Source organism: Dromaius novaehollandiae, chromosome 7 (assembly GCF_036370855.1).
Source record: "Dromaius novaehollandiae isolate bDroNov1 chromosome 7, bDroNov1.hap1, whole genome shotgun sequence".
In the NCBI taxonomy this organism is placed as follows: domain Eukaryota; kingdom Metazoa; phylum Chordata; class Aves; order Casuariiformes; family Dromaiidae; genus Dromaius; species Dromaius novaehollandiae.
This window is the reverse complement of record NC_088104.1, coordinates 2,323,816-2,349,592: the sequence shown is the minus strand read 5'-3', so window position 1 is coordinate 2,349,592 and position 25,777 is coordinate 2,323,816. Positions and strand designations below refer to the sequence as shown.

The following is a 25,777-nucleotide window of genomic DNA, read 5'->3' as shown; positions in this document are numbered from 1 at the left end:
AGCCCGCAGTGACCGGGGCTTTCGAACACCCGCAGAGGCAGGAGCACCCCAAAGGCCGCTGAGGACCATCACAGCCTGCTGCCCCTCGCTCTGCGGCATAGCTGATGAGAGGACAGAGATCCTCTTGATGCCCTGGAAACACGAAGCCTGGCCTGAACCCTGGGGCCTGCTCTGGGCAGGGGCTCGGACCGGCCGCCCCAAGGTCCCTCCTGGCCTGAACCGTTCTGCGAGTGGGACACCCTGAGATGAAAGCCCTGTTCCCCGCCGCTCCCCAAACACGCAGGAAATGCCCTAAAAACAAACCGACACACACGGCTGGAAAGCGCTGAACAGCTACGTCCAAAAGCTCCCAGTCAAGTCACTTCTTACGGAAGGGACTAGTTGGTGCCCAAAGCACTGAATTACTTACTGAACCTGAGCCACCACACTACTCCGAGCCCTCAAAGCCGTGATGTAACACGGGACTGCAAGGGCATGGATTTTTGTACTTAATTAGAAATCTATAAAGTCATCATGCAGAAGACTGTGAGACCTTTTCCTCTGCTAGTTTCCTTGTACATGGTCCACGTTCCAGCAAGCTTGGAGGCAGCAATAAACTGACCGGGAGCAGGTAGCTAAGCACAGAAAACAGCGGAGGGGGACGGTGACTCCGGACAAGCCAGTGCTCTCTTGCCTTCGCTGCCAAGCCGAATCTATTTACAGAGGCAGTACCTCCTCCCTACAGAAATTTTAAGTACAGCATGACGTGCACAATCTTTTTTTCTCCATTAAAAAGCTTTTACTGGGCACATCAACGGAGAGGCCTGTAGCTCTGCACAACGCCAGCCACTCTGCTGTGGCAAGCACACGTCAAGAACCGTTTTCACCAGGTTTCTCACCACCTCGTACTGCCGAAGCAGCAGAAATGGGCTCGTCTGAAGTAGCAGATCTGGCTCTCTTCCACCAATTATTATTTACAACTTAATAGGGAAGAAAAACCAAGAGCTTAAAGTTGGCTTTAATTCACATAACTGCAAATCTCAGCAACTACACCATACGTTACAGGTCCCTACCACACTGCCCCGTGGATATTTAGACATCTGAGCACAGCAGCGTATCACATTTCCCTGGGCTAAACAAACTAGGCAGAACAAGCTTTGCATGCGAGTTCCTGCTTTTATGAACTCCAAATTCAGATGTTTAATGGTAAACTACACGTATATTAGCGGTCTGATAGCATGTAATTTCCTTCTTCTAATAGCGTGTGCTGTAATTCCAGTCCTTTACTCTCAACTGTTTTTATGAGCAGGGTCAGCGCAGCACAAGCACATGCTCTGGGCAGAAACTCTAACAAGACGCAAAGAATGAAACCTGCTTCATCTCTCCCGTGGTCTTCAGCAGCTTGCGTTAATCATCAGGAGACTGGATACATGGCTATAAGCACTGGAGAAAAGGTTCTCAAACATCAGGTTGACTTCATGGGCAAATCCTGCGATCAGTGACAGCGCAGGGGTACGTTTACGTGAAGCAATACAACTGCACGCAGAAAAACCAAGCTAACTTGGAAAGAGAAGGGGTGTGCTGGGCCCTCACTCGCAAGGTGAGCCGTGGCCAGGGGAGCAGCCGTGGCCAGGCACCAGCATGGAGCAGAAGTCGCCTGATGACCATCAGGGAGGATGGACAGGAGATGGACAGGGTCACCACGGCCCCTCTCCAGGGACCCACAGCCCAATGACATATCAAAAACACACCAAAATAAAATCACACTTAGCTGTGGCGTAAGTAGAAAAACAAAAGCCAAATGCTTGGATGCGCAGACAGGATTATAAAACAGAAGATTAATTCCCAGTTTCAATCCATCGGTGGCCAAATATTGTCACTTTTTGTGGGCACCACGGCAAAGTAAAGCTTTAGGGATTTGAGAGCTTCTTTGGGCTGTAAGAGGTGTCGGCTGCGTAAAACACGGTGCCCACGCTAACCGAACAGGCGGGCAGCGCTGCCCGTCCCGGCAGAAGAGGAAACCCCCCTCTGAGCAGCGGCTGAGAGGGGCAGGGGACACAGGGACAGGCCACCAGGAGCCCCCGGCACGGAGACACGTGGCTCAGGTCTACCCCAGGCCGAGACGACAGGAACAGGCTTGGGGGAAGCCCGCAGGTATGGCTGGGAGGAGCAGTCCCCATCGCACGCCCAAGGCGGCTGGTGCCAGAAATCAAGGGAAAGGTTTTCAACACATCTCCCCTTCACAGGACACATTTTGGAGACAGCTCGGTGGCTACGTCTGTTTCTCTTTAGACCCTTTAAAGCGTGTTTTTCCAACAATCAGAGAGGTTTTTTCTACCTGTGGGTCTGCCAAGAAGTGCCAAGAGAAAGCTCCAGATCTGAGTTTGTACAGAATTTGACGTTTCCTTTCAAACCAGCAACCGAGCTGACAATTTTCTCTCCCTCTCCAGCTGAAAAGCTCCTCCTTGTAGTGAGGAAGAGGGGGGAAATATTTGAAGCTCACAGCTCCCAACCTTCAACTGTCAGAAGACTTTTCTTCTGGACAATTTTACGGTGACCCAAACCCGACCGTTCAGAGAAGTATGTGTTCACAGGTCACAAATTCTTCAAGCAAAAAATCCAGCAGCTCATCAAGTGAAGTTTAGGGTATGCACACGCTGAATTAAAAGGTACAAAATATAAACCTCCAGATAAGATAGCATCAGCCCCACACCACGGCACAGACTGAAGCAAGTATGGGAAGAGGAACAGAGAACCAACATGTATGTGCCAGGGTGGATGAAAAAAAACAGCGATGACCCCCCCCCGAAAACACCCTGCACAAGACCACTGTGTTAGCAAGCACCACTGAGGCCCCTACCCATAACCCCATTAAACAGGTAACAGCCACGGACTGGCACTCGAAAGCATCACAGTCCAGTGCCTTTTATTCTGTCACTGGCGAGAAAGTCTCCAAAATAAACATGCAAGAAGGGTCCCTGCGCAGGGACCAGTCAGGGGTCTGCAGGGAGTCCTTCCCCGCTTGCAACGAATTTGATTTAGGCCTTGGCAGACAGGAGGAGTTTAAATAGCAAAGCAGGAGGAGGTTCATGCACTTGAGGAGCCTCCGATATAATTCATTTTGCTGTCCCTGTCTGGGAGATACATGACCTGTCATAAGACTCAGACGCTTCCAAGCAAACTCCTCACCCACTTGAGCTTTCTTACGTGTCTAGGAAACAGGCTGTAGCCGACTTGGTGGTCTATGGTGAATCCCGAGCATCTGGGAGAAAATGTTCTTTCCAGGGAATAGATTTTATACAGAGTATAGAGAAGAGTAGCAGAAAAGTCAACCTGGATGGCTCAACAGGGCAGAAACCTTTTGATTTGCATCAAAATCACCCGTAGCAACATGTTGTTTCTATCTGATCATCTAACCAGCAGCCAGCCTGGGGTGAAGGAAGGTGAAGAGAGGGGGTCTTAGCCCATTTCTCAGTCTAGATAAACTACAAACGTTACTGCTGTTGTTCAGAGCTACAACAGGCCAGTGGAATTAACACTACAACTGGTCAATGGAAATGACCTGGTACGAATGGAAAGAGGAACCAAATCATCCCTCGTTTCCAGCTTCAGGTGAGTTTCACGCTCCTCTTCCACGGGGAGGCAGAGCTGAACTCGGCTACCTACACGCTTTGAAGCTTTCTTGATCCAAGCAGACAGAGCAGCACATCCAGGACTGCAGAGACATCACACAGTTGCATGACGTTACCTTCTCTTACAGTGTCCACCATCAATTGAAGATTTCCCATCAAAAAATATCTTAATTGTTCCTTATATAATATTAATCCCTTGATATATAAAGTCCTTATATAAAACTAGTCCTAATACAACATTTTGCTCATGGAAAGTAAAAATCTACCCAATTCATTTGAAATTTCCATGTGTTTACTGAGAGCTGATAAAAAAGCAAGATCTGTTTAATTAAACTCCCCATTAAAATCTGCATGGGTAAAAAGCCAGGCACAACAGAACCCATCCTTCCCCCTCCTCTGCCTTCGCCTGGCTCTAAAGAAGGAACGGGGGAGCAGGGAGCAGCGGGAGCTGTGGCGCACGGCCAGCAGCACCCCAAGGCCACCCAACAGCACCCATCTGCAGGTAGGTTCACGTAACCACAAAGTGCTGTGAATCCTACCCAGCAGTCAGGATCTACATCCCTGTCCTGCGGCTCAGTGGGACAGGGAATATCCCATTTGAGGGGTTAACAGATGTTTTGTCTTTTACAAGTTTTCCCTTTGCCCTGTGCGCTCTGCAAGCTCCCTACCTGCAAACGTAAACTCAGGGCGAGGGCACGATCTCCTACCTTTCTCAGCCAGGCTACGCCAGTCAGAGAGCAAATCCCAGGAAACAGCACTCCTTGCAATTTGAACAATTATATAATAGCAGATTTCTATTTCCTGAGACAACCTAGGCATCTCACTAAACATCGAATTCAGCATATTTTACAGAAAATTCAGCACAAGCATTAATTTTTGGAAGTGAACTTCATGGGGCTTGTGAACCTGAGCCAAACTCTTTGTGGAGGAAGGTGAAAAGGATGCGGACTGCGTCTAACTTGGAGAAAGGACCAAACCTCCAGGGCTGCGGACGCTCCGCGTTGGAGCCAGCCCTGCAGTGAGAGCCCCCTCGCGTGGCCCGTCACCGCACAGCGACAGCCTTCCCGCGCCTGAGCGCGGCTCTCCCTGCCAGCGAGCTGCGGGAAGCAGCCTGCGAAATCCTCCTGCAGGCACTTATCTGTCAGACAAGCACTGTTATTACAGCTTTACCTGAGATTACAAGGAAATGGGCACCAGGCGTGCTTGGCAAGTGATGCAACACCTTTTAATAAGAGGATCTTTATCTCGTTGCATCTTAACGCTGCCACCAGAACACAACAGTCCGGAAAAATCGAGCTACTTTTTACCACTAGTGATTGATAAAAACATCCCTAGTAACTACATTCACATTTACCTATGAAGAAATGCAGTCATCACAGCAGCAAGAATTTGCCAGCTTAATCTCGTCTAAGATACTAAGGGAGACCTTTGGTCAGGAGAGGCTTGCAAAGCGCAGTAAGCATAACAATTAATGACTTCCTATGTAAATGAACAGCTGGCCCAGAGGTCTAAATATCTTATTTCAAGCACTGTTCCTGTTTTTCCACAACCATATACTTCACTCCCAAGCAATTCAGTCTCGTCCATCTTTCCAAGACAGGCAGCCTGAGCGAGGTCTGCCCGGGGGTACTTGGCAGCTGCTCATACGCGGAAGATCTCATAAAACAGTGTGAAAATTGGTCGGTTACTGGGGAATAAATGCAACGTCGGAGCTGGGAGTTTTAGACAATATCCCCAGCCGTCTGCGCTCAGTTCCTGCGTTAGGTAAGAGTAACAGTTGACCAACAGTCCTGACGCGACAGTCCAAATAGTCCTTGTCCTCATTACGGGCAAAGATACAGGATTTACTTCTGTCAAAACATCAAATTTTGGAAGATTATTATTATTGCTGGCTATCTGCCCAAAAAGCAAGGTCACTTCTGACATAAATAGCCTAGAGGAGGCAAGACTCCTTTCCCGATACGGAAACCGGAGTGCCAGGGAACACCGTTTCATGCCACGCCGTCGTCCCTTCCCGGTACCGGGGCCGCTGCTCCGCGGCAGCCCGGCCTCACTCGCCCGCGCGCGGGACGGCGAGACGGGGCAGCGGCGCTCCCAGGGCCGAGGCCGGCACGTGCACGGTTGTGTCCGTCACATAGGCTCGGAAATTAAATCAGCTGCGTTGCAGAGCACTGAGCTTCCAGGGGAATAACTCAGGTTTGCTGGACCCTAAGAAGTATCTGCTGCAAAAATATGGCTTGAAACTGCTGAGTACAGCAATGTTACCCGTCCCTAAAAGACGTATTTAGTTGAACTTCAAAAAAACCCCCCAAATTAATGATTAGACGTTAATACAATGCATGCAATTTTCACTGCTTCTAAGCGGTTAGATTAGCATATTTTCAGGGCCTGAACTTAAGTACTTAAAATATGACAAAAAAGATTACCCTGGACGTGGAACTAAAACACTCAGGACTGCAAGCGTGCAAGTGACCGTGACCTACTTCAATTTGCTCTGCTAAAACAGAATAATCCCATTGAGTAGTGCATACGCAGTGCTTGGAACAGCTTAGCACCAAAGCTGAAATCAAAGAAGGGTAAAATGGAGCCCTGTACAAATGCAAACATGAAAAATGTGGCTAGCTGGAAGTGAAGACGACGCATGGTCAGCCTGAGACAGCCAGAACCACCCTGGGCTGCTCGGGAAACTAAAGGAGCAATTTGAAGTAGAGCAGGTTACAAAGTGGGAAACTAAGAGCTACAAACAAACAGAAGAAATCATTATCATCAGCTTCATGCACAGCTTCACTAAAAGGAGGAGTGACAAGGATGACGTGATGAGAGTCATAATGCAGAAAAGAGACGATTATTTAATAAATACTGTTGTCTTATATTTAGAGATAAGTAATATGATGTATTCATATCACAGAAAGAAATCCTTTTTTCTCCTTGAATAACTATGAGGGGAGTGAAAAAACAACTATTAATTTTTTAGGTCATCACACAAGATAATTTGCACCCAAAGTTGTCAGTAAAATTGGCCAAAGAGCCCTGAATTATTAAAGACTGACTCTCTTTTTTTTCACGCATGTTTAAAATACTGAGGAACGTTCAAACGACTAGGAGTAAGGTAGCTTCGCGTAAATATTTAAACGGGAACAATCTCCAGAAAACATCATGGGAAGGCTGAGCTGGAACACAGTCACTGAAGAATTAAAGAGAATGAGCAAAATAATGTCAATCAGCATGGTTTTACAGCAAATAAAGTGAATTTTGCATGGTTTTGACCTGAAAACGTTGACCTGAAAACGTGTAAAGATTTTTCTTTCACATATACTGGTTTTTGGTCGAGATCTGCATGACATTCCTGATAAGACGACTGGACTACCCAAATATCGAGCGAGTCTATACTAAAGAGATTAGAAAATGCTTAATCAATAGCTCTCAGCAAAGCAGCCATTACAAGTTACTGAAACGCTTATGACATGGTCCTGCGGAGACCCAAGCTTGGCCAAATGCTATCACTCCTTCACAATGATCTGGAGGAAATACACACTCAGCACATGAAATTTGCAATGGCAAAAACTGTTGCAGTAGTAAAAGATAATGGAGAAAGGTCATTTGTACAGATCGAGCTGGACCGCCGAGTAAGTTGAATCCATTTTAACAATATACACTTTGTGCAGCCATATGCAAAACCACTTATTTAAAAACAAAAACATGGACCAGACTACTGTTCCCATAAGTGTGCGCTCTTTAAGCCAACGCTGAGGCAAAACAACTGACCAGCTCAGTAAGATTAGCCGTTAAAATGACAATCATTCGACACTGAACAACCCCAAAGCCGAGACGGAGCAGCTGCAGCCACGGGCTGGTGTGAGGCAAAAGCACATTTACCTCTTCGCAATTTATAGAGCATTTCCCTCCCTGGTCACAAATTCTGCTCATTTTCCCTTCATCGTGTATATATGTCACACGTTAGAAAAGCACCAGACCTCAATATATCTTCACTCTCTTAGTACTTTCTTAATTAACGAGACCATACGTCTTGTCTTTCTGCTACAACCTGCATATAATGCAAGTACTGTAATGTTCCATCCTGGGCAAACTTCCATAAAACAGCTTCGCATGAGCATCAGGCAGAGTGGGAACGCACTTGCCAGGTATACGTTTTCACACAAGCACATAAAAGGTCTACATACCTCAGAGAAGTAACATTGGCCTACACAAGTCTGGAGACAATTTCTAAAATATAGCAACATCAAGAAAAAAAACCCCACAAAACCATGAAAAGCTTTGGAGAGTAAAAGGTGACTAGGCAGCTCCAGAACAATACTGTGCTTAATAAGGTAAATGCAGCCCTTGGAGGCCTAGGCAGAACAAAAAGAAACAAACAGAAAAGGAGCATCAAGTAGCTCCTCGGGGAGAAACAGCATTACCTTGTTTAGGGCATTACTGAGACCATCACTGGAATACGCTCTCTTCTATTATCCACATTAGCAAAAGGATGTTAGAAACTGAAATAATTCAGAAATAAGCTACAGAAACAATAAAAGCACTGAAACGCGTGCCTTGACAAGAGATGTGTGAAATACAGTTTACTGAGTTTATCAGGAAACGTCTTCCCTTACATGGAGAAGAAAAGCTATCTCAGGGCAGACCAAAGATGCATCTACCCCCGCGTCCCCTCTCTAACGGTGACCAACAGTGTCCGTACAGGACGGTGTCCGGGGAGAACAAGTGCCCAGCAGTGTGCTCTGAGCTCCCGGCATGCAGCCGCCAGCATCCCCGAGCCAGGAGCTGGGACCAGGTATCTGACAGCCTTTGACTGAGTTTTCTGCTACTAGCTTGTCCGGTCACTTCTTGATCCCGTTTTTTTGGGTTGATTGGTTGGTTTGTTCGTTGGCTTTGCATCTGCAGCCTGCTACAGCAAGGTGCTCCCGGCTGGAAGACAACGCTGCACGACTCCGAAGTCCCTTTTCAAAGTATTCCAAAAGAGAATTATTCTCGTTACCTAGTAAAATAGTGCATTACCCATCCCCGTGAAGTCCTCAAACCAAGTTGCAAGATCTAGCACTATTTTTACCAGACAAATTAACACTAGTCTGACAGACCCTTCAGTTGATATCTAGTAAACCGAAGTAAATAACTACTTTTCCCAACTGTAACATTTATGAAATATGAATAGGTCTTTAATGGTTGACTGATACCATACATCATTCGCCAAAGCCAATCATATTTTCTTTTTCTGTTCTATACCAAATTGGTTTTGGTGCCATTCCCACACAAGGTTTTCCTTCATTTATCAAAATGTAGACGTGCAGGGCAGCAAATTTCAGCAGAGACAGACAGATCGGGGAAAAAAATCCCTTGGTGTTATTAGCTCATGCACCCCTGCTTGCTGCAGGCATGGAAGAGCCCTCACTGATTTCAGCAGGACTGAGGCAAAAGAGATTTGGCCCTAAATATGCAACCACTCTCTGCTTAGACACAAAGAAAAAGTAGTAATCGTGCTTAAAAATAACATAAAACAGGGGAAAATAACACAGGAAAAAAGAAAATCAAGAAAGCATACAGGAGATCCACCATATATACACCCTAGGAAAGTTTCTAATACCTGAAAACAAAATATATTAAGTATTACTCTTCAGCATCTTGAAATCCCCTTTTTTCACATCCACACTGACATTAAAATCATCATCCATGATTATCACTACCTCCCTCAATAGCTAAAGCCCTTGCTTACTTACATTTCTGCTCCTCTACTGCAGCCAAAGCCGCATCTCATCACTCTTGCAGGAATGCCTACACTGCTCTACCCACATCTTCATTATAATAAAAACCACATTTCTCCTGCTTGTTCTCTCTATAATCCAACATACTCTTCTAGCAAGCTGATTTTAGGTCCCAAGCTGTTTCATCTTCTCATGTTCCAGACAACAATTCTTCACCTCTGGTGTCTCTCCTCAAAACACATTTCTTCAAAAACGTCCCTCAGAAATTGCCCATCACCGGTTCTTGCTCTTACAGCTGCTGTTTCATAGAGGGAGCTCCTGTTTTGCCAGTTGCTGCTTAGGTGAAGGAAGAAATTTAGACCATGCCCCTGCTGCTGCTCCCAGGTTATTATTCATAGCTGAATAGCGACTAGGCTATATTCAGTGTTCCTCTAGTCATCCTCCAATGTCATGGACAATAACACCAAGTCAATATTATGGTGTGGACAAGATCACATTTTGCTTTTATCATAGATTGTTGGTAATTTTTTTATTTCTGTACTCAGAATTAAAGGTTTCATGTTCCCCATGACCCATGTGTGAAGGCTGCAGCTCTAAAAAAGTCTATAGCCATGGTCTGTGGGGAGAAAACTATAAACAAGACTATGCTGCATCTTGCTAAGTACATGTTTATTCATGGATATTCTTACTACAACAGCCAAGGGATCTCTTCAGAGATCCACAAAGCAGAAGATGTAAACTCTCACGTGGGAGTGTTTTGGGAGAAGTAGTAAATTTAGAAGCCCCTTTTCAAAACAGGGTCTTCATAGAACAGGTCTATTAAAAGGAAAATAAAGAAGCATCTAGAACTGCATGTTCAGCAAAAGTTCATAGATGATCCAAAAATAATGGTGGGGCAAAAGTGAGACTTTTGAGTCAATGTATGTACTGTAGAAATTTAGGGCATGATTCATTAGCCAAAAAAATCTGAACACCCTCTGTAGCTATTTTCAAGGCGATGCATGCATAATTTATGTGGAACAAGAGTGGGCTGCAATTTCCCCCACACTGCTTCTGCATAAATTACACTGGCTTGTAATTCATCACACTTCTGTTTTTCCTGCATGTAAGTGGTAACCTCTCATTTATGGATCACAGAAAACACAATCATCTGCAAAAAGCAAGATGAAGTATTTACAAGCTAAATAGTTGCAGGTCTTACACTGTGGTCCAAGACAGCTAGAAAAGGTAACATTTTCCTGGTAACAGGTTCACTATTTGATGACTTTTCAGTGTTATTCCATTTTTAATGACCACAGTTAACAACTGAATATAGAAGTCCTTCCACATCACCAGCGCTGATCTCAGGGAGGACCCAAAGCACAAGACTAGACAGAAGTTTAAAGCGCCAGGAGATTTGTCATGGAGGGATGTAAGCTGCTCAATTACTTGCTAATGGTCTGAAGTAGAAAAAAACTAAAGTGCATTAAGTGAATAAATAAAACACCTTAGCTTCTAATAAGGATAAAACCCACACAAATCTGATACATGGAATAAAAACTGCATAATGAGCAATTACCCAGCTCATTGCACAATGTACAGCTATTTGCCTTGTAATAAAAGTAGCACGTGTCTACACCCCCAGAAAAGCAGCACAGGGGCCTCAGAGGCCAAATGCATTTCTCAAGGCCAGGTAGACCCAAGTGAAAGAGAAGGGAGCAATGCTCCTACCAGCAGAAATCAGGCTCCAGGTGCACAGAGGAGCACTTCAAATTCACAGTGCACCGGGGAATGTCCGATGGACAGAACGGCCTCTGCTGAAGTCACGAGTCTTTGCTCTAAGCAAAGAGGAAAAGAACAGAAAATTGACCATGTTTCAGTTGTTAAACAAGAAGCCAGGCAAAAAATAAGCACTAATAAGAAGTATAAACGTTGCACAAAGATATGCAGTGGGGACGTCAGTAATACCTTCACAGTGCCACATCTGACAAAAGAGAAACAGCACATTAAAAGTGAACTGAGAGGGAAGCAGGTAAGGATCAAGGAGCCAAGCTGCGTAGCAGGGACACGTCACGTGTATGCTGCTGTTCACAATGTTCCCTGGAAGACAAAATCAGCCTACGTGATAGTTATTTCAGCACTTGACATGAGAAGCAATTCATTATTATAAAAATCATACAAAGGAGGGCCTGGATATTCAAACAGATGGGTGTGCTCTGCTCAGCAATGGTCATATCATTAATTTTTTTTTTTTTTAATGCACTCAGGCTCTGAAAATCTTCCGTTTGACAGTGAACACTGTCTACCTCCCAACTACTGAATACAGCTAAGAATAAAGCACCCTCTTCTAGTTTATCTCCTCTGCTGTATCAGACACTTGAGACTAGCTTTTGGGGGCTCAACATTGAGATTCAAAATTCATGCTTTCACTTAAAAAGAAGAAAAAAAGAGAGAGAGAATGGGCAAAGAGTCTAAAATTACTGCAGTAACTTTGGGAACATTATTCCAGCTTCATTTTTTGTTGTAATGTATCTTTATGGGGTAGATACCAACTGCATTCTCAGCTCAGCGGTGCCCTCCCTTCAAGAGTTAAAGGCCTTGTGGAACAATTCCTGCAAATCCTCAATACTGGAACGGCAGCAGCGCCTAACCTTTCGGAGCATCATTCCCTGAGAAAATCACTGCTGCTAGTTCTACCTCGAACAAGGGCTGCACGGCAATGCAAAGAGCCCGACACAAAATAAAGCCACCACCTTAATCGGAAAAGACAGGAGACTCACGCTCCGACCAACAGCTGAAATGGCAGGAACTGACACGGGACCACGGCCAAGACGGACAGACCCTGTAAGAGGGTGTGAGGTATTTTAGTCCTATCACAAGAGCCTTGCATGAAGTTTGGATGAGTGCCTGACAAGTTAGACATGCAGCATGTATTGTCTGGAAAGGGGTTTTTGGTAAGGCTTTTGGGCTAAGTATACTTTGCTTTGCTTTCTGAAGCTTTGGTCACAGAGTAACCTTGTCCTTACCACTGAGAAAACAGTGCCACATGCGCTGGACTGAAGCCAAGACTTCAAGACACTGGGAAAAAAAATCACAGTGCATTGCAAAAGCCTCACAAACCAGATCCTAGGCCTGGAGAAATGCCCTGGGAAAAGAGAAAGGCAGAGACTGGACGCCCTCAGGACCACCGTGTACCAGAGTGGTGGCAGATTCCTCTGGCCTTCCCTCTGCCTCTTTTTTGCCAATATTTCTACCAATCCTCTCCCTAACTCTACAGGGAGCATGGTTAGGACTCATCCAGTTGCAAACAGCCCTCAAAAAGGGGGGGGGGAAAAAAAAAAAGTCTTCCTTCCAGGATCCTACAAACATGGATGAATAAAGTCACAGAAGGCCACAGTGGTGTAGAAGCTGGCCACTCTGGCAAGCCTCTACTAACCCTCTCAGTTCATATACTTTTTGTTGTGCAAACATTTTTACATTCAGCTAGGGACATATTCTGCCTCTTCTTTCCCAGTCTCTCCTTTCCCCTCCCCATTTCTTATCTCCTTTTTCTCTGCCTGTTTTTTTTTTAGCCTCTTCGCATCACCCTGCTTGGCTGACGCTGGCACTCCACATACCAGGCAGCTCTCGTTAGCTAGCGAGTGTCACAACATGCTGAGTCCACTGTCAGTTTTAAGAGAGAAATACAAGATTTGACATACAGAACGCGAGAGGGAAAAATTGAAAACACATTGTCTGTGGTCAAATTTAAATAGTTATTTTAATCAAAACTTGCGATTTTCCCTTCTCCTACTCCGTCTAGTACAACAGTGCAATTACAAACGCGGCAGATGGAGTACGTTACCATCGGCAAACGCTGACGATTTATTAAGAGGCTGGAGAGCCACAGTCCTACAGCAGCTGCGCTTGACCTGCGCTTTGCCTAGCGAACGCTCCTGTCTGCGCGAGCTGCCTAGCTCCGGGGAAAAGGATAGGCAAAACCGGGCAAGGCGCAGGCTGCTGGGATTCAGGGGGAGGAACGAGAGGCACGCGGGAGGAGGAAGCACGGGGAAACCAAGGCCAGGGACAAGAGGGAATTTTTGGAAGGAGGGGAAAGCAAGGTGAGGAGCTGAGGTTGGACAGCGCACAGAAACATGCTCCGATAGCCTGGCCGTCGCTTGACCGTGCTCCAGCCTCAGTCCCTTCTCCAGCTCCCTCATCGTCCTGCAGCTTCTTTTTAACCCGTCTCCTTCTTCCTTTCTCTGTCTCCGACTTGACCTTTCTCTCTGAAAGAAATAGGTTAGCTTCAGAAGACCTAGATTCCCTCGTCTCATCCCATCAGAGGCCGCAGAAAGCTGTAAAGACATGCTTCATTATCCCTGGCACCCAGCACCACCGTCACCGCCGCCAGCGGTTTCCTGCCAAACGCCCCGGGGTGATAAGTCTTCTCATGAAAACAGCCAGCCCAGCTCGAGCATTTGCATTATCACCCCACGGGGCAGCGTCGATTTTCTCCCTACGATCCAGGCAGATAGGGAGGGGAGAGAGGGGGTGAAGCTATTGCTAATGGCCCAAGATGATAAAAATATATATATATATGAACAGAATATTTAAGCCATAGGCACTTTGAAGATTAATGGCTGGCTGGAAGTTTAATATAACTCGGGCCATTAACCCCAACTGGTCATTAATCCCCAAGAAATGCCTCGTGCCAAGGTCATTTTCATCATTCTAAGATGAATAAAAGAAGGAAGAAGCCCACAGGCTTATGGCATTTCTCTTAGGGGGGGATTCGGTTCCAACTGCTAAGAGCAGATCACTCGCAGAACGAACGTCCCTCAAAGCCTGACAGATCAAGCCACCCAGTTTATAACAACTGAATTTTGGATTAGGTTTCCTTTCAGTCCTCTACATCCTTCATATTTAAGAACAAACTATCCCTTTCATGGGTTGCTACATGAACGATCGGTGTTGTGCCAATGACTGGCAGCCGGGAACCTATTGCTGGAGGGACGTGGGACCTTGCAGCACTTCCAGGCTTCCCTTCGCACCACCCTACCCAGACAGCTGCTCTGCAGGAGCTGGCTGCACCTCCTAGGAGTATTTGACACGTTACACTGAACCGGGGGAGGCAGGGCAAGGGAATCTCCATGTCTAAGTAAAATCACTTTTTTTCCTCTAAATTACGTACAGACGCACCCTTCACTTCTGAGCACGATCACAAAATTGACCACAACACACCTAAAGGCTTCAGCAGCATGTGCAGCCAGCCTAGCTCCAGCGGACCCCTTTCGACTGATCCCTAACACACAATTTCCAGCTGCGACCTTCCACGTATAAAGCGTCTTTGTCACCCCAAAAGGCCCCCAAAACACTCCACAGGAGTGGAAGCATCCCATGCATGATGTCCCCAAGAAGGTGTTTCACAGGGCATCGCACCACCGTGCCCAGAAGGCCGGAGGTGCAGCAACGCCTCGCTACAACATTTCAGGCACACAGAGCTTGCTGACTTAGCAAATTGCCTCCTCTTCCTCCCAGGGAACAAACCACCAAAAATGTTTCTGCAGGTGAAACGTGACAGAGGAGCAACACCATCTTACACGTCATACGGCTTGTGTAAGGTTGCAAAGTAAGGCAGTGGCAAAAATACACGTTCTTTATAACAACACAGATGACTTGCAGAGAAATGGGACGGGAAGAAAGCAGGAGGAGATCTGTGTCTTCCCTCAACGCGTTTTAAGAAAGCTTCAGATTTACCCAAACAACAGGGACAGGCGGCGGCACGGGAGCCCTATCCGACCGTGCGCCCCGCTCCCCGCCGGGACATCACGGACAGCTGCTGAGCTCACTGCAAGCAGCCAAAAACTGAATAGAACTGACAAAAACAGACATTGCTACTCAGACTCTAAATACGTTTTTGATATCTTTTCTCAATTCTCAAATTATCTCATATCTATTATCAAAGTCATCTTCTGACAGTTCCTGGCTCGCAGCAAGCGTATTAAAAGATCCTTTCAATGTCCTACGTGGCCGAAGAAGCTCCAGTCTAAACGCCAGCATGCCAAAGCAGAACGCCAGCAAAATAAGATTATGATTTTTTTTTTTTAAAGCAGAATTTGGAAGATAATACATTTCAGGCTTCCCCATATAGCCCCGAAACAAACAAAAAGGAGTTCGGAAGCTATTTTTTCCACCCTGCAGGTCACCCGAGGCCTAAGACTTTTAGGAAAAAAGCTATTTCTGTCTGTACCATGTTCTTTTCAAAGCAACAGAACGTATTTTAACAAATACAGGTTTGGAGTCCCATGTAATCATCTCTGCTTCCTCTATATTCAGCATAGACAATCACATCAAGATTGCAGTTGACACAAACTATTCGTGTCCATAGAAACTGCATGACAGCAAATGCAGTCAAAGACTTTTCATGGCTTTAGTTCCCAAAATCTGTTAGAATGGCTCCAGCTCTCGTTGTTACGCTATAATCACACAAGCGGAGTTTGGCGCATTCTGTTACCATACAGCAAAAATACCAGGGGAAAAAGAAATCGCAGTGAGACCGTCGCAAGGTCGTGGAAGACCCGGGCTGGGAAAGGCACTCCAGCCCCATTATTAACGCCGGGTTTCTCAGGTCACAAAGAGCTTCTGCCTCAAGCTTCCCCACTGCAAAAATGCGGACGATGGTACAAATGTATGTTGCTACTATTGTATGCAGCCCATGTTTGTAAAGACGTTTTTAAATGATTACATATTAAATATTACGTATTTTGTATTATGCTAGTATTTTGTTACTGTAATCATGTAACTATTCCATTGTAATAACATTGCATGAATAGAGAATTAATTTTATAGGTCATACTAGAAAAATACATTTAAACAAACACCCACACTATGTACAGAGACACAGACAACTCCAAAAAGAGGAAATTTTGGATGCAGAATAGCCAAATCCTGTTTCTTTATTCATACCTACGCTGATTCTGCTATTAATATCTGACTTCTCTTTTGTGACTTTAGGCTATTTTAAAAACGAAACCTTGTTGCCATGGAGACAATAAGCCGGTCAGCACATCTGCTGAAGAACAGGATATAAATTTTTTAAGTGAGAATTTTAAAGGCTCAGACTTCTATGAATCTGTGCCAATGAGTCCATCAAATACACATAAAGGAGAGTGCTAATGTGGTTAGCTGTCATCCACAAGATTTCTGACAATCTTATTAGCTATTATTTTGCGCCAGTAACTGCTAGCGGAGAACACACCGCTTTCTGAACGTTGGCATGCCGGGGAGATGAATCATGCTCCACTTCCACGTGCTGCGCTGGCCATGTTCACGGAGTAGTACGGACAAGAGTTTATTATTAATATAACCGAGCGAACCTCCTTAAGAGGCGCTTAAAAAAAAATTGCTTAAATTTGCCTCCACTGTTATTTCAGACTTTTGAAGCTTGCCCCCCTTTTCTCCGCCCAACGGTGGGAGGAAAAACCCAGTGAAGGCAAGATTTGGGGCTGCCTGTGATCTCAGCACCGTGGTGGGAAGGAGACAGCAGCGCACGTGCCGCTCGCAGCCCAACACCGCCAGCGGCACCGAACACAGGGTCCGAGAGCGGGCGACACGCTCCAAGTCCACCAGCCTCTTGAACCGAATGACACAGCAACTCTAGGAAGGCATCGGCTGCGTGTCCTGCAACTCTGAGTCTGCCTAGGCAGCGTCCAGCGGGAAGGGAGAGAGAGGAGAGAGGTTATTTAAGAGTCATCAGCACCAGTGAGCACGATGGTTGAACATGGTTTGGATATAACACCCTCAACCACTGACACACACACACAGCACTAGCAAAGCACCATTTCATTTGACAGCCTTCATCATTTCAATAATCTATGACAGTTTTCATCATTTGTCTCACCAGGGTCACAGCAGACCTTTTCTTCCAACCTAGCTGTGCTTGTAAAAGGTTTTTAACCTGCTGTGTTCGTACCACACAGCAGTTGGCTGTAGTCACTCCAGCTCACCAGCCGGCAGGAGACAGCAGCTCTCCAATCCATCGTGGGCAAATCCGGCCATGTTGGCTCAGATCATTTTGGTGGCCACGCTGCATCGTGCAGCAGCATCCGCAGGCTCCTGGCGCTCCTCAGCCCGGGCGGCCGCAGCCGCCTGCCCTTCGCGGATGGGCTGTCCCGAGAAACACCTCCGCGGTTAGGAAACCAAACTCAGGCCCCGGCGACGTCAGCACTAAACACTCACCAATTCCTCCCAAAGCCCAGAGGTACCTTTGTAAACTTATTCTGTGCTGCTGTGCAAAAGAGCAAGTGTCATCGCTGCAAACCAACACCAAATTCAGATGCGGGTTGGTAAGCTCAAACCAACGGCTCCATGGAAATCTTTCTGACTCAAGCATGGCTTATTTTGGTTTTTTGCAAGTCTATGGATCTAGGTTAAATTGAAGTAAACTGGTCTTAAACCTATGGTTTAAGTTAAAAGATTTCACTGTTGTATTAGTTAAGCTACACTGATACAAGAATAAATGTGAGTTGAAACAATGTCACTCTGCCACGCAGACAAGGCTTACCTTCTTCGGAGAAAGGACCGAATCTTTTATTCACCTGTCAAATGCTTTAACAGTTTCTAAATGCTGTATAGAGAAAAATAATGATCCAGTCCTGTGTCTGAGGAATAGGCATATTCTATGACAGTAAGTTATATTTTAGACATTAATGACTCACAGTAGAATTGAGCTCATCCTGGTAAGTTCTGAAATTCTAATCTGCTCTGTTGCAGATATGTATGTAACTAATCTAATCAGCGTTTGATTTTGAGAACTGCCCTGTTCTCTGAATGTTGAGGTTGGAACGGACGACAGCCCTCAGCATCACGCACCTCCTGCATGTCAGAAAACCCACGTTACAGAAGATCAAAACCTCAAGATCACCGATTAATGTTTCTGTTTCACTCTTATTTTAAGACAAAAATTGCAAGAACAAAGCAAGAAATCAAATGTCTGTAAAAAGCTTGATAAGAATTGGTCACTAAAGTTGCCTACATGTGTCACTGACAAGCCAAGATGAAATTCGATTCCTCTTAACTGGTACCAGGAATGTGTTTTTTCTGTTAGTTTGGCAACAGAATCCAGTGTGACCACCCTTCCCCCTAAATAAAATCACTACTTTACGGTACGGTCTGAAAATACTACGATGAACTACTAGGAAAAATATCAAAATTGCAATTCAGGACAGGCATTCCTCTCATTACATACACCCTTATTTTCAACATTTTTCAGAGCAGATAAGTGAAGCCGGGCACATCATCTCTGAGAAGACGCACCTGAGACAGCACACTTGGGATGTAACAGCCCACGTGCCACGGGAAAGCTTCTCAGATTTACTAACAACAAGAAACAAAACTCAAACTCCTTTAAAGCCTCCCAAATCTGATATCCAAAATTATTTTTTCTTGGCTACACAAGATGATATTTGAATTTGGATGCCAGCATCCAACTAGAGTCCTGCTTGGCCCTGCAGTAAGGACCACACAATCCCACGTCCACACACAAAGAAGCTGATCCCGAAAACAAAAAAACAAAAGCCTTTTGAAAGATTATTACTTTTCTTTTTTTTTTTTTTTGTCAGAATGTGATTACTTTTTTTTAAATGTTCTTAGAGTTTGAGAGCTGGTGAAGTAATGGAAAACCATGTTTTTCTTCCCAATATTGCATTTGAAGGAAGCACAAGCACTGTGAGATACGACACTGTGTTGCTCTATTTCAAAAGGAAATTGGCTTAACTTCAGCTATCTTTAAACAACAGTGGCCAAAAAACTCCAGAAATAAACTGCATGTTTAGATATATTTTTATCTAAAGTCAAACGTACCTGGAATGAACAGGTACACTCAATGCCTTCACTTTAAGTTTCTGATGCTAGCTTAGAAGGATTTCCACTAACTACTATGAGTTTTTCAGCAAGATTTTGTTATAAGACCCTGCTAATATCAAAGAGCAGATAACTAGGTATTTCACTTCAGGCACGCAGACTATCACAAAGCTTACACAGCAAAGCAGTCAGGCACATACGCAGACAGGCAGCAGCTTTGCAGAATAAGGACCAAAACACAGGGCCGACTACTGGACTTCAATTTTGGTTACATCTGCAGAAGCAGAACTATTCTAATGCGACACCTTTTTAACCAAGAAAACCATTCTCCACCTCACCAAACTTAATCCAACCAAGTCTTCCCTAAGTGAAAAGGGCACCCCAAAAGGAGACCTAGAATTAGGGAAAGACAGATATCGTGGGGAGAGGAGGAGACAGGACCTGTAGAGACCAGCACCAGGAAGTCACCAGAAATCCTTCCCTATCACTAAATATCCATCTGCTAAGAGGAGGCAGAGAATCAGATACCATGGCGATCAACAGCATATACATGCTCAGACATGCCATAACCTACACGCTGCAGTTGCACCATTTTAACTCTCAGCTACAGCAGGGAAGAACTGTTTCCCCTCCACATACTTCTTTATAAAACACTCTTCATCCAGGCATTTCCTACTCTTCTCGCAGAGAATCACATGGACTGTAAGCTCGCTTCATTGCACCTGCAGTAAGGGCTGCAATTTGGTTAGTAAAAAATCATAAAACATTTCACACGTGCCAAACCAAAGTAACTACGCTGGCGCAACACCAGTGAGACACCCAGGTCCGAGGCAGAACCTGAGCACATACTCCGCCAGCCGTGTTTCGAGGCGGGAAGGGAAGGAGGAATGGAGGTTACAGTTTCACCTTCACAAGCGCAGACCCATTCTAATATATTTTTCAACCTACCTCCACGTATGAAAGTCTTTTTCAGACGTTAACTTTCCCCTAGGGGGTCGTAATCCAGGTTCTGCAGATAGAGCCATTTAGTATATTTAAAGAAAACTTGCACTGGAGGTTCTCTACGGGCTTTTCCCCCCAAAATCGTATTAGCATACTGTAAGAGATTTTAATGACCTCTGCGACACACACCTACAAAGAAAAGCTGCAGCATCTCCGCACAGCTAACTCGACAGATGTCACATGCAATAAAGGAGTAGACGTCATGTGTCACTTTCCTTTGACAAAACATGGTGCTGTCACATAACCTTTGGGTGACTTTTGTTGCCATTCACAGGTAACGTGACTTTTCTCAAGGAAATAAATTCCATTAAAAATCATAGGCAGTAAGAATTAGGATATCAGAAGACAAAGATAAAAAGATAGCCGCGTACCCTTACAAGTCCCACACTGTTCAAGTAAGAAGTAGAAACATAAAATTGACCAGAAAAACAATGAATTATTATTACAGTGTTTGCAAAATTATAAGCATATGTTTTCGGCTGACCTACTTATTCTCTTACGTCACCATGTCGATAATTGACTTCTGTCCCTTAAGGGGCTTCTTAAATATAACTGAGCAGCACCTGCCACATAAGAAGAACAATTTTATACACCAGTTCTTCACTCAAATATCGTGCTTAACAGCTTCGATGCCAGGTTTACTCATGGCTTTGGTTGTGCCACTCAAGACAGAGGCTGCCCACTTCACAGCTTGAAATTTTTATGCAGTTTCTGCAGCTCTACAGACACGGGATGTCCTGCTCAGAGCACGACCGGACCGTGGCTCTGCAGCACGGAGCCCACGGGGGCCCTCTGGCATCGCTGGGATCGGGGGGCAGCGGCGGAGCCGGCTCACCTACCGCGCTCGGCCTCCACAGCGCAACAGCCAGCGGTGCCCCGACTGCTCCAAGAACTTCCACGCGAGCTGCCATCCTGCTTCGCTACGATCAAATAGTATCGCAGGCTATTTCAGGAAAGTAGAAGGCAAACTTTCAGTCGCTAAAATGAAGAAGAGTTGCAAACGTTTTCACAAATTAGCTCTTTAATTGATAGGTAGTTACCGACATTAAATGAAATAACATTTATCCCCATGTATCCTAAAGCAATTTAGCCCTGAACTGCATCCAAATGGAATCAAGGAGAAAGAATACTGCTGACTTCAATGGACTTCTGATAGAAAATTATACGAATTCAAGTGTTATCCAAACTGCATGCACACAACACGTGCCACTGCCCATAACGGGCAACCAGTGGGGTATCAAACACAACAGCCAATTCAATGCACTGCCACCTTCTACAACAATACAGGGGAAAAAGACCACAGGAACCCCCTTTCCACCGGAATTCACGTACAACTCCGGGGACACGTGGCCCACGCACCAGCCTCGCTCTCCCTTCTTCCGTTAAACAACAACGAAAAAAGCCCAGGCTCTTTGGCGATTAACCCTGAGCAGCCCATACAGCTCTGCATGAAGCAGCTCCCATAGACACCCATGGGACACTGCGAAAGCCACAGTTCTGGCAGAGCAAAGCACCCGCACACACTCCTGGCATGACACGTACGAGCTGTCCCTTTATTCACATACTCACAGCAAATGCCTTAAAGCTTTTCTAAGCAGAAACAAGGGCCATGAATTTCACCGCTTTTCACTTTTTGCAAATTAGTTGCCCTCAGACGAGGCTGTGAAGCAGGCTGCACCCCAGGTCATCCAAGGATAAGAATGATTTTACTCACTGAATGTGATAAACTTCTCTACGAGCCCACTGATCTCCAGCACGTGCCTATCTGTTCCCATTTGTACGCCACTTAATCCATCGCTTTCAGCGCAGCTTCTCTGAAGCTAAGAAGCAATTACGGGCATTGTCTGCTTTCCACACTCATGATACCAAAATTAGTAGTTCTGCCATTTTATTGACACATGCATAAGAAGACTCAAAATGATTGCCTGTTTTTACTTACCACCATGTAATGTTGACAAAAATACAAATTTACAAGTTTGTCCACACATTATTCTGTTAGTAAAGACTTCTTTGAATTGACCAATGAATTTAAACCAAAAATTAAATGCAATATAATGAGAAGTGAAGAATTCCATTTTGTGGGGTTTCGGTCTCCCCTTAATAAAAGGAAGACAATAACAAAATTTCCGTTTTAGGACATTTTTCACTCACACCTCAAAAGCCTGCTTACCATTAGAGAAAATGTCACACCTGGCTGAAAGCACAGTAATAGTGTGCACCTGGAGCTGCTCCACGTATGTACCCTGTGAGCTGAAATTTTCTGTTCTCATTCTCAAGGAAAAATTATTAGTCATGAAGATTGAGAAAAATGCCTTTTCTAGCACTAAAGGAACAGCAGAAACATCATTGCGCAAGGGAAATATTGTCTTGAGGAACCGAATTATCCCATGGGCAGGGATATTATATTAAATTCACAGGCAGAGCTAAGGTGACCCTTTCCCAAACACCCCTAAGTTAACTCTTCTGCACACCCTCCCTGGCGAGGGGAAGGTGGGAGGCAATCCGAGAGTTATTTTTGTTGCTCAGCTCACACAATTCAAGTGAAATCTTACTGATCTCATACAGAAAACTCTCACACTTGCCTGTGTAAAAGGCATCTGGATAGTAAAACACTGCAGATCTTCTACTGTTTTAAATTTCTGACGTTTCATCTTGGAAAACGACAGTAATTCGCCGGTTTCTCTCTCATTTGGGATAGGTGGGGTCTGCTAGGGATCCAATTATTTTATAGTATTTTGAATGGAGCTGAAGTTGTATTTATGTAACAGACTGAACGCACGCAGCAGCTCGCTCTGCCGGGGCAGGACGGATGCTGGCGCGGAAAGAGCAGCCGTGTCGGCCCGACTGCACCGCTCGCTCCGTCAGCGGCTGCTGCCACCGCTGCAGAGCTGGCGCCGAGAACACGAACCATCGCCCTGGGCCCAGAAGGAAAGTTGGGTTTTTTTTTTTTTGGGGGGGGGGGAAGGGAAATTGATAGATACGGAATGATGCTACAAGGAAAAAAAATAAAAAAACACAGTAATAAGCATTTAGCCACCTGATTTTTCTAATAAGATTAACGAGGTCTGATTAGGAGTTTAGGCATACAGCTGCCCTCAGTCTCATTTAAATGTGCATTTTCATGTCGCGATCTCCTGTTACACATGCTTATGAGCTCTGTAATTAAGCTAAGCATGCCAGTTAAGAACACAATAATAGGTGCACCCCATCCACACGAGTATTTGAAGTTCGGAAATCAGATCCTTGGAAGCCACAGGACCTTCTCTATAAAGGACAATTAAATAATCCTTGCACACTTCAATTTCCATTTGAATTTGGTAAACTGTAGGATGCAAGAATTACAAACTGTTATTTATAATTCAATTATATCAAAATGAAGGGCCTCAGATATTTGGCAGTGCCCCTTCAATGTATTATCTAATATAAAGCAATCCTTCAAGGGAGGTTTCGGGAGTAAAAACTAGTCTACGTGCCCAAAAGACGACGGATAAGGACACGTTGAAATACACGGTACTCACAGAGCACACCAAGCCCTGAAGCAGGAGACACAGAAGAAAGTGCCAATCACAGGAAACATTTCAGTGCACTCTACACGAAAAGGGTATTAGAGGCAGCGCGATTCAAACACGACCTCTTGCTCGTCTGCCTGAGAAGCCAGGCTGCCGCACCCGAGCAGCGGCCCTCCCGGGCGCCCGTGCAAGCATGCACACATGCACGCAGTTTCGAAAACCGCATGCTGCAGATTCGGCTCTTCGGACACCGGGGGCTGTGTGAGCCCATCGCACTCACCTCGTCCGTCTAAATCACAAGAACGAGACCAGCCAGCCAGGGCAGCAGCCTGAGGGATCAAGCCCTCAATCGCCTGTGCGAGTACGACACAAAATCAACGTTTCTGACACCCAAAAGCTTCCTCAGGACACCTCCAAGAAGGGCCTGCAGCATCTGCTGAACAGGAACCTTTCCTGGGTCGTTTACGTCTCCTCTTCTGACCGACCAACCCAACTTCCACATCCGGCGCGAAACACACGTCCACGCACGACGGGCGGCCCCAGATTCCTCAAGAACTTAATCCTGCTTTCCTTGAAATTGCCTACATTTCTCCTGACGGCACTGGGAGGTTTGGGTGTCCGTGCAGCACACAGGCTCACGCTCCAGGCAAATTTTTTGTACATAAAAAGGAATAATCCTCAGAAACACTTCATCTCACTTGCTTTTAAAGCAAATTAACAAAGTTTCTCTAGCAAGCACCATTTCGGAAAGCAAGCAAAGCTCCAGTGAGAATACAGATGTTAGCTCCTCCTTGATAAAGTAAAAACTAACAGACAAGGGTGTACGACTGGAAATAGAAAAAGAAAAGGTAACTGTTAGCAGGAGGTTTCACCTAAATTGCTAAGGTGACTCCTGTAGCGCCAGGGGAAGCAGGACTACTGTATAATTAGCACCAACGAGCCTGAAGCCCCAAACGGAGATGCCAGGGCTCTTGACACTGCACTGCAAGCACGTTTTCCAAAAATCCTCCGCTCCTCTAAACTCGCAGCCTCTGTTTTTCAAGAAAAGTGTATTTCCTGCCCTCACTGCCACAGGGAATAACTAGAAAATCTGCCCAAAGCATAAACTGCAGCTCAGAATCTGCAGGCAAAATACAATAAAGCTATTTTTTTTAAAGCAGTTGTAACTTCAGCCAGATTTTTGGGGCCTTTCTCCCATAATGCTTGAGCACTCGGGGTTGAGTTTTAGCTCCCCGTGTCTGAGCTTCCCCCAGGGGCTGGGGGAGCCCGGACACCCGGTACTCACGACTTCGGCACACGCGGGGGGTCCCGAGGCCTCGAGCCAGACCCCTACGCTCCCCACCCCGGAGCCGCCGCGCCATGTAACAGCGCCACAAAAAACCCTGCTAAACACAGCGCTAAAAAAAAAAGCAAAAGAAAAACACAAATGCATCAAAGCCCCCAAACTTTGCTAACTTTGCTCCTGCATCAAGATTTGCACTTGCGATTGAAACCGGAGTTACACGAAAAGGCAAATAGACACCAGCTGCGGATGCCTTAAGGCGCTCCCAACGGTTTGTTAAGGTGTATATGTACACGGGGCAGTGTTAAGTGCGACGGAGCAGCCCCCGGGGGACGCCGCTGCCTTCGGCTCCGGCCCCCGAGGCGGCTCCGGCCCCGGCGCCGTCACGTCCTCGCTCCACGGCGCAAGCGACGAACCGCGGCGCTTCCCGGGCGGTGTGAGGAGGAAAAAAAAAACCCCAAACCCCCCAAACCCGCCAGCCTGGCACCGGGTATGGAAATAAGTTACGGTTTTGGGCATTTGGAGAAAAAGAATAAACAAATGGGGAGGAATAAAGACGCGCGGGGCCCCCGAGCCCCCGGCGGCGCCGCCCGGCCTCACCTGCCGCAGGATGAAGCTGGTGGAGGTGGTGCTGCCGTCGGAGCGCTTCAGGCGGCTGCGGCGCGTCGCCGTGCCCCTCGTCACCTGCGCCGGGGAAGGCGAAGACATCAAGGTCGCGCCCCCGGCACCGCCGCGCTCCGCTCCCCCCCCCCACCGGCCCCGGCCCCGGCCGCCCCCGCGGCAGCACCCACCGCAGCCATGACAGCGAGGATCGGCGCCGGCACCTCGGAGCTGCGCGCA

At 46.0% G+C, this 25,777-nt stretch overlaps 1 protein-coding gene across 1 annotated transcript in view; it reads right to left on the bottom strand.

Moving 5' to 3' along the window:
- The window catches only part of CACNB4 (calcium voltage-gated channel auxiliary subunit beta 4), a 120,472-nt gene extending 94,695 nt beyond the window's left edge, over positions 1-25,777 (bottom strand). Inside the window, exons 1-2 of the mRNA XM_026103036.2 lie at positions 25,729-25,777; positions 25,538-25,621 (exon numbers count right to left, since the gene is read on the bottom strand). Of these exons, the coding sequence (XP_025958821.1) occupies positions 25,538-25,621; positions 25,729-25,737 (93 nt within the window). The 5' untranslated portion in view covers positions 25,738-25,777. The remainder of the gene's footprint in view (positions 1-25,537; positions 25,622-25,728) is intronic.